General features: G+C 36.4%; 1 protein-coding gene across 2 annotated transcripts; it reads right to left on the reverse strand.

Moving 5' to 3' along the window:
- Positions 1-3,500: 3,500 nt before the first annotated feature.
- LOC105444251 lies at positions 3,501-8,827 on the reverse strand. 2 transcript variants are annotated; one of them, XM_011678242.2, is made up of 3 exons: positions 8,506-8,824; positions 7,084-7,235; positions 3,501-4,522 (listed from the first exon to the last, which is right to left on the reverse strand). In XM_011678242.2, the coding sequence occupies exons 1-3, from the start codon at positions 8,682-8,684 to the stop codon at positions 3,789-3,791; spliced, it is 1,065 nt and encodes a 354-aa protein (XP_011676544.1). In that variant the 5' UTR covers positions 8,685-8,824; the 3' UTR covers positions 3,501-3,788. The 2 variants fall into 2 exon arrangements, with proteins under 2 accessions (XP_011676544.1, XP_030829151.1); XM_030973291.1 differs by lacking the exon at positions 7,084-7,235 and having other exon boundaries at positions 8,506-8,827.
- Positions 8,828-9,242: the final 415 nt, after the last annotated feature.

Genomic DNA, 9,242 nt, shown 5'->3' on the forward strand with positions numbered 1-9,242 from the left:
CCATCTCAAAACTTCGTATTACCTTTAAATATCTTTATTACCAGATATTAATTAATAAGTTCATATTAAAAATCAATCTTCCTCGAAGGTCAAGTGCTGAGTAATCCACATGAAGGTTGCCTTTTTGAGCAAGGGTAATCAAGAGATATGTAAAAACAATTTGAAATTCGACTCTATGAGAATAAAATATAGCGATAACAATGAAAACTTGAATAATGAAACGTAGTAATGAAACGTAGTGTAGGGGAGCAAAATATTTTTTCCCCTCCTTTAAATTTCTCATTAGAGACAAAACCACTACAATAAATAATGTCCATAATTATGCACCTTCCCATTATCTAATTCTAAGCCGAATGTTACTCACAATTTTCCATTTCAAAGCAGTTTTTCTGTAACACTGTATCTCTCTCTCTCTCTCTCTCTCCTTCCCTATCCCCCTCTCTCTCTTTCTCTCTCTCCTTCGCTCTCCCTACTATATAAAAAAAACTGTAAATATACGCTACATGTAGCATATCATGCTAAATATTCATTAAATTTCGAATTTCAACATCAAATCACCGTCCATCTAAAAAATATAACCCAATATACAAAAATTAAAATAGGGGGTGGAATATCATATTTTAACATCACTGTCACAACAAAGGAAACATAATAGCCCTGTCAGACGCGTACACAGGGGGGGGGGGCATAACGAAGAAATTAATAATGCTGTTAAAATCATCAAATTTCACTTGGAAAATACTTCCAAAGGGCTATAGATTCATAAAATGTATACATATATTTCATTAGGTTGTTCTATTCTAAATTCAGGCCATCAATAAAATATGACTGTAGTCCCATATTTGCATTCCTTTGCTGGAAGCCTTATTCCATTCTCGGCAGTTGTTGTCCTGATATTATAACTATATCCAAACAACCCTTTTCTTGAATTGATTCAACTCTCACTAAACCCATATACCTTTTGATATGAATACATGTACATTATGTGTATGTATTGCCCTTAAATACCTGCAAGACAACAGTAACCTGAGAAAGAATTGTTAAAATAATACAATGTTGTTTACTTTGTAAACTAAATATACTATTGATTAGAATGCAGGCAAGTACATTTATTACCCGCAAAAAATTCACAACTGCACAATGATTTATCAACGATGTTTATTGATATGGAGTATGCAGTCTTCGTTGCACACAAAAGTACTATGAAAGAATAAGTGTTAGGTGTTTGTTTTCCTAATATCCTATTAAAAAAAAACTTACCCTCTTCTCAATCATCTATAGGCCAATATGATTTTCTTATTAAATATTGAGCTAGCAAACACACCTGAAGTTGTCTATTTGATCGCACACATTTATTGACAAGTACAAATGATGATGTAGTTGATTCACACACTTCCCTCCCCCTCCCCAATCATTATTTTATTCATTTATTTATATTTTGCTTTACAGTTTCTCATGTAGATCAAATAACATATTGTTATGTTAAATGTAGAATTTGAAAGAGAATGTAATTTTATTCTCAGCTATGACTTTTCCTCATTGAAATACATTGTATACTGGAAAAGGTTTTGTTATTGATTTAAACAGTTGTTCCAAGTTCCAACTAAAGCTTAGTGCATGATACATGTAAAACTTCGACTGGTACGTCACATTTTCAAGAAAATGGCTGCGCCAATGTCATGCTAAAAGGCATCACATCATGCCAAGAATATCTTCATTTATAATTGTATATATCTCTTGTACATTTTCGTATTGAATTTCATACATCAAAGGGCAGGAATGCAGTTATTCTTTGGGGTGAGGTTTCTTAACCATATTGAAATCAACTTTTGAAGATCACGTCGTACAAATTGAATCTCATCTTCAACAATGTTTACAATGTCCAATTTAGAGTATATGGTAATCGAATGAATTCATTCCAGAATGTTCTTTTGATAAAAAATGTGTTTCCTCCTGTAATCATGGGGAAAGCAAACTCATTGGCCTTTCGGTTAGGTCTATTGACCAACTTTATCCACATTTCATATTTAAGAACATTCTGGAATGATTTCTATGGATTATACTCTAAATTGATTGGACTGTACTTTCTGAGCTAATTAACTGTTAAGCCTTTGATTATGATTCTTGTATGAGTCTTTATTTGTTAGTTTTGTTTGTAACTTAGTTTGTATTAAAATTGAATGAAATATGATATAAGATCTTATGGTTGATTCAGGGCCCCATCTTATAACGTATTGATATTAATCATTTATCTGCGATTTGAGATGGGTGACTGCATACTTGCAAACTGGATCAATCCCAACTTTTTACAAGACGGAGCCCACGTCTCCTTTAGATTCGGATGTCAAAAATATGCAAAAACTAGATGGAATTTTGACTGCGCGCAGTCGAAAATGATGCCTCCGCCATAGAGCAATTTAAACAAGTTTGGAGTTTAAATCTCCAGTGGTTCTTGAGATATCATGATAACAATCTCAATGTATGGAATTTCATAAGTTGACCTCTGTGACCCTTGACCTTTGACCTACGTGCTCCAAAATCTAATCAGATTGCCTTCCTATGGTGATACACACTATCATTAAGTTTGAAGTTTAAATCTCCAGTGGTTCTTGAGATATTATGATAACAATCTCAATGTATGGAATTTCATAAGTTGACCTCTGTGACCCTTGACCTTTGACCTACGTGCTCCAAAATCTAATCAGATCGTCTTCCTATGGTGATACATACTATCCTTAAGTTTGAAGTTTTTACATCTCCAGTGGTTCTTGAGATATCATGATAACAATCTCAATGTATGGAATTTCATAAGTTGACCTCTATGACCCTTGACCTTTGACCTACGTGCTCCAAAATGTAATCAGATTGTTTTCCTATAGTGATACACACTTTCACTAAGTTTGAAGTTTAAATCTCCAGTGGTTCTTGAGATATCATGATAACAATCTCAATGTATGGAATTTCATAAGTTGACCTCTGTGACCCTTGACCTTTGACATACGTGCTCCAAAATCTAATCAGATCGTCTTCCTATGGTGATACATACTATCCTTAAGTTTGAAGTTTAAATCTCAAATGGTTCTTGAGATATCGCGCTAACAAACTCAATACAAGGAATTTCATAAGTTGACCTCTGTGACCTGTGACCTTTGACCTACGTACTCCAAAATCTAATCAGATCGTCTTCCTATGGTGATAAATACTATTCCCGAGTCTTAAGTTTAAATCTTAAATGGTTCTTGAGATATTGTGATAACGGTCAAACGGGACGGACGTACGGACGTACGGACGGACGTACGGACGTACGGACGTACGGATGTACGGACGGACAACCCGAAAACATGATGCCTCCGGCACCACCTTCGGTGGCGGAGGCATAAAAATAATAAATGAAATGAAAAATAGGGGGGGGGGGACAACTTGCCATCAAATGGATTTAAAAACAAGAGAAAATTAGCAAAAGCTACTTCAGACATATTAGGGCACTTACATATTACAGATAGTCTAGCACATGGTAATTTATTTCAGACAGTTTTGGTCTAACACTGGAATATAGTTTAACTGGTATATCATTTTACAATAATGATGTCTTACATCCCATATAATCACCGCTAAATCCATTTCCATTATCATTTTATCAATCACCGAGCCAAAGGAGACTTTACTTGTGTCTCTCAGATCAGAGTTTGTACGTTAAGAAAGAGAGCTTGTGGAAATAACACATCTGCTCATTTCTTTCTCATCACAACTAAGTCAAAATTAAATAAATTTAATTATGATGTGCAATTTCACAACTTGGAAGCAGCATTAACATCACCTGAGAAGTATTCCAACTGTATCATGGTGATAAGTTTATTCTCCTTTGAAAATGCAAAGTTCAACACTAGAGGGCTCCCTTCAGATTCCCAGCATTCCACCAGGACCTTTTCTCCAGGGCGCGCTTCTTTCATGAACATAAACGAGCATCTTTTTAGATCATAAGCCACCAACTCGTGACTGAAGGCAGAAAGATTATTCTGCGTTGCAGCAAAACTACCGCAGTCTACACACATTCGACACATATCGGCTTGATTCAAGTGAGAATTGAAGTCAGTATCGCTCCAATTGACAACAAACTCATGTTTGAAAGCTGTCTCTGGTTTGAACTCAAGATCAAAACCATTTGGTGGCTCTTCTCGCAAATTCTTTGGACATAAGTCCTCAAGCAAGTACGCAAATGGCTTTGGCTTACGGTCTTTCATATCCACAGTGACCATCTGAATCCAATAGTTTGCCAGTTCTTCATCTGTCTTAAGATCCATGCACTGTGCTTCCCAGCACACTGAACTCTTCCCCAAGTAAGTCAAGCAGATTTTAAACTTGAGGGCTTGGTCAATTTGGATTCTGCCTTCAGTGCCCTCCTTTAGATTAACCTCGACGTTGCGGGCAAACAGTGAAACATGCTCATTGCCTGTGAAGTCTGGTTGGAAGAGATTGAGACTGGCTTCAAAGTAGTCGATGATACACCATAGATTGAGTCTCCCTGTGGAAGATAGTATGACAAAACTTATCATGTATAAAACAAAATCAACAAAGGTGGCTGAAAACGAACACTAATAATATCAGAGACATGTCTCTCTCTGCTCATATCCTCTAAAGTACTGACATATGGTATAACGGCAAGAATATGAAGAAATGCCATACATTAATTATTTATTGGTTTTCCCAGTAAATTCAGGCATATTAGGACACTGATAATATTTCATATATATTATAAAGAAAGAAATAACTCTTTGTTTCCATTTTTAATTTTGAAAATTAAGTTAAAAAATGTACATGTAGGGTGACCATTTCACATGTTCATCTCCTTTCTGATATATGTGTCCCACTTGGAAAATGAAAACTTCAAACTTTTGGTATACAAATACAAAATACAGTAAGTTGCTCGATCTCCATCATTTTGATTTTTATCCACTGCTTCATAAGACTTTTTTTTTAAAGACCACTTAAAGCTGATGGTCCATTCTCAGGTTTGAAAATCTAGGTTAACGCAGTGGCGGATCCAGGGGCCCAGGCCCCTGTTACACCCACAAATGTAATAATGCCCACAAATGTAATAACACTTTACCCACAAATGTAATAATTTCACCAACAAATGTAATAACCACTTAAACCCACAAATGTAATAATTTTGAATCACCCACAAATGTAATAATGACTTTACCCACAAATGTAATACATTTGAAGTGATATTTTGTCGAATTTGTTCAAAACTAAAACCCTGTAATAAAGCATGGATATAGCTAACTACCACCTAGCTAACTACCCCCCGGACATCTACCCCCAGTCAACTACCCCCTCCCCGGACATCTAACCCCATCCAACTACCCTCCCCCCCTGGACAACTAACTCCCCCTCCAACTACCCCCCTTCCCCCGGACATCTACCCCCAAGCAAATTAAGGTAGTTGGGGGTAGTTGCCCGGGGGTGGTTGGATGGGGGTAGATGTCCGGGGGTAGTTTTCAGGGTGGGGGTAGTTGGCTGGGAGTAGTTGGAAGGGGATAGTTGGATTGGGGGGGGGGGAGTAGATGTCAAGGGGGGTAGTTGGCTGGGGGTAGATGTCCGGTGCCTGTATTGCTTTTTAAAATCACTAACATATTCATTTATTTATAATCCTTATACAAGTGTATGATTTGTTTTGCATTTATGTCTTTAATCAGATTTCTGTTTAAGGTTGAAAAATGGCTCAAAAGTGGCAAACGCCAAACTCTTCAACAGAGATCAGGTAAAGGTTGTTAATATTCTTGATATCATTGTATAATTAAAATAATTATTTCCTTTTGATCAGTCATACTTCATTTCAACTCCGTCTACTCTTGAAGCATCTGAAAAGTATTACTGAAAAACTTTTGGAGTTGTACGTGATAAGTAGTTTTATATGGACGAATACTAGGTTACAGAAAGCCAGGTACATTTAGTATTTCGGTATATTGTTCTCGTTTTTCCTAGTATATAGATATTTTATCAGTCAAAGGGTTCTACAATCGTTCATTCAAAACATGCAAATATGTTTCACGTGATCTCGTTATACAGCTATTTATGATTTGTTATATGAAAGTATGTGTTGTTATTTGCTTGTTAACCGATTATCATTTCAGACTTATTCTTGTTTATATAGCTGCTTGAGTGTTTCAGAAGTAGGGAAAACTGTAATATAAATGTGTTTTGTTTGTATTTGCCTTTGAATAAATTTTGTTCTCATGAATTCACACCGTGTACCGCGTACCGCGTACCAAATGGTAGTCTTCAGTATAAGTAATTGATACGTTCATCACATGAAGAAAGGTAATTCATTCATGCACTCATGAAAATATAACATCGCAATCCAATGTTTCAATGTCACTAATAGCGTACATATATATATATATGTTACATATCGTGAACATATTTTATAATCACATGCATAAAACAATCAGCGTCAATATTTAAATACATTTAAGGTCACTTATTCGATTACTTTTTTTTCTACAAACATTGAATTCCAGGATATTTGTGGGCATTATTATTACTTTATTACAGGGTTTTAGTTTTGAACAAATTCAACAAAATATCACTTCAAATTTATTACATTTGTGGGTAAAGTCATTATTACATTTGCGGGTGATTCAAAATTATTACATTTGTGGGTAAAGTGGTTATTACATTTGTGGGTGAAATTATTACATTTGTGGGTAAAGTGTTATTACATTTGTGGGTGTTATTACATTTGTGGGTAAAGTATTATTACATATGTGGACGTTATTACATTTGTGGGTGTAACAGCCCCCCCCCCCCCCCGGGAAAAAAAATGTGGATTTTTACGTTTTTTAACGTTAATTTTACCTCTTTTTTTAGATGCCCCCCCCGGCGCTCAAGTGCTCACTACCCCCCCGCTGAGCGACTTTTTGACCGGCGCGATTTTTAAATTTTCGGGAGCAAAAAAAAAAAAAAAAAAGGCGCCCTCCCTTAAGAAATCCTGGATCCGTGCCTGTTTTAACGATACATGTGCCTAAAAGTACTAATTAAATGGACATCAAAGTGGCTCTTCTAAGTATATGACCTCACCAAATTTGTTGAACTCTCCATAGCTAAGATCTTTGTTAATGAAAATCTTGGCAAGGCCATCCTGTTCTGTCTTTGCCTCCTGAAATTTTGTGATAAATTTCCTCCATTCAGCTGGTACAGTGGAAGACATCTTTCTTGGTGTGGTAATATGTCTATGTATCAAATAAAAGAAATAAACAAGAGACTAATGTTCCTTGGTTTTGATGAAATGGCCAATGAAAACATTGACGATCTAACCATTAAAGCCTTAATTCACCACTCACCAAGGACGACCTAGCTAATCGAAGAAGTGTAAACCCACATAAGCCCAGGCAGATACTAATAAAATTGTGCTCATACTCGAAGAAATACTGAAATTGAAATTGAAATTGACAGCGGCACATCGATAAATGTAGACTCGATACACCTTAAAACCTGAATCACACTCTACTGATAGCAGCATGTGCCCCCAAAAAATCTCCAAGGTCGGTTGAACTTTTTTAGACCCCTCCCCAGGACGTTAATCAATTACATGTATGTGCCCCCCCCCCCAAAAAAAAAACAAACAAACAAACAAACAAACATCAAACTCTGGCTACGGCCCTGTTCTGGAGTCATAAATTTGGCCCAGTTTTGATAAAGTAACAAGCACTGTACACAGAAAGATGTATATGGTGTCAGGCCTGTACTTACCTTGATTTCCTTATCTTTCTATGCTCATTATTCAGCCAGTATCCATTGTCTACCAAAATTGTTTGGCAAATGACATTTATTTGTAATCTTGAACATTCAGTGCAAGTTACATTTGATTCTGTGAGTATTCATTTTCTTTATTTACCAGAACTTGTTTATCTTTAATGTTTCACTTGTAAATATTGTGAAAATTGTGTATTTGCTCTCTCTTTTGTGGCTATACTTACGTTTCTGTGATTCTGATACTTAATTTCCCAGTGTATGAGATAAAGACTCACCTTGACCTTTGTTATTGGCAGTGCAAGGTTATGGAGGATTAATCAGTGTTCTTAACTCTTTATTTGTTAGTTATTAAATATTAGAAATGGTTGGAACTAATATTTTTTAAGTTTTGGTGTCAATTTATAGAGTTAATGATAGAAAAATGGTCTTAATTATGCATTAAATCGGCTGCCATATTTTATGTACATCATCTCCTCTCACTTTGTTACTTTTTATTTAACATGGGCATAACAAGTCAAGTACAATAATAAGATCTAACAGTAACACTTGTAAACAAGCTTGGATCTATAAATAGTAAACAACTTTAAGCGTATACTTATACTATTTATAGCCTTATTTCAGATACATGACCCTGACTGACCCCATGGTATGGATGAGTGACCATAATTTTAAAAATGCCTCCGAGCAGACAGATTTTTTTGGTTATGACTCACGACAGCACACACACCCTGACGGTGCCCTACTCACCTCCCCTCGGGAAAGTTTCGGCTGCGATGACCATCAAATGCTGAACTTCGTGAGTGCGAGAAGAAGCTCGAGCTCCCACCTCGTTTTCCAGTGTAAAACCTTCGAGATTCGCATGTATTTCGGTGAAAAATCATACTAATCGATCGCAGAGGAGAGAAGTTCACGAAAGCTCGAATCATGGTCTTTCGTTTATTCTTCAAAATTTATGAATTGATAGATTCTATGATATAATTATCTTCATCACCTTGAAGCGGCACTTAACTATTAGGCGCCGTTTGTAAACCTATTATTTAGACAAATTATATGTTATTTGACCGTTCGATATTTCGTTCCGTTGGGGGGGGGGGGGGGGGGGGGGGGTGGTAAGGTCACCTTTTCTGGTCACCCATTAGCACAATTAAAAAAAAAAAAAAAAATTATTTGTTTACAAACAAACAAAAAATTGAGGGGGGGGGGGGGGAGTTTCCTCCAAAACATAGACAAAAACAAAATTGAGGGAGGGAGGGGGGGGGGGGGGAGGTTTGACCCCCAAAACACCGGTAAAGGGGTACTTTTTTTTTTACTGAGGGCGGTGATTTCAAAGGGAGGGAACATCATACGCGTACCCTAAATAACACTGAGTAGGGGGGGGGGGGAACGTATTACTATGTGAAATCGTTGATTAAGTAAATGTATTCAAATTTATGGATGCTTCCTTCCCAGGTGTGTGTGGTGATGAAGCATTTTATTCACCTTTT

Source organism: Strongylocentrotus purpuratus, unplaced genomic scaffold (genome assembly GCF_000002235.5).
Source record: "Strongylocentrotus purpuratus isolate Spur 01 unplaced genomic scaffold, Spur_5.0 spur5_scaffold_6, whole genome shotgun sequence".
Classification (NCBI taxonomy): Eukaryota; Metazoa; Echinodermata; class Echinoidea; order Camarodonta; family Strongylocentrotidae; genus Strongylocentrotus; species Strongylocentrotus purpuratus.

Coding starts and splice junctions, on each gene's coding strand:
- LOC105444251 (XM_011678242.2), bottom strand. CDS start 8,684: ATGATTCGAGCTTTCGTGAACTTCTCTCCTCTGCGATCGATTAGTATG. Junction 7,236..8,505: donor CGAAACTTTCCCGAGGGGAG/GTGAGTAGGGCA, acceptor TTTGATACATAG/ACATATTACCACACCAAGAA. Junction 4,523..7,083: donor TGGAGAGTTCAACAAATTTG/GTGAGGTCATAT, acceptor TATCTTCCACAG/GGAGACTCAATCTATGGTGT.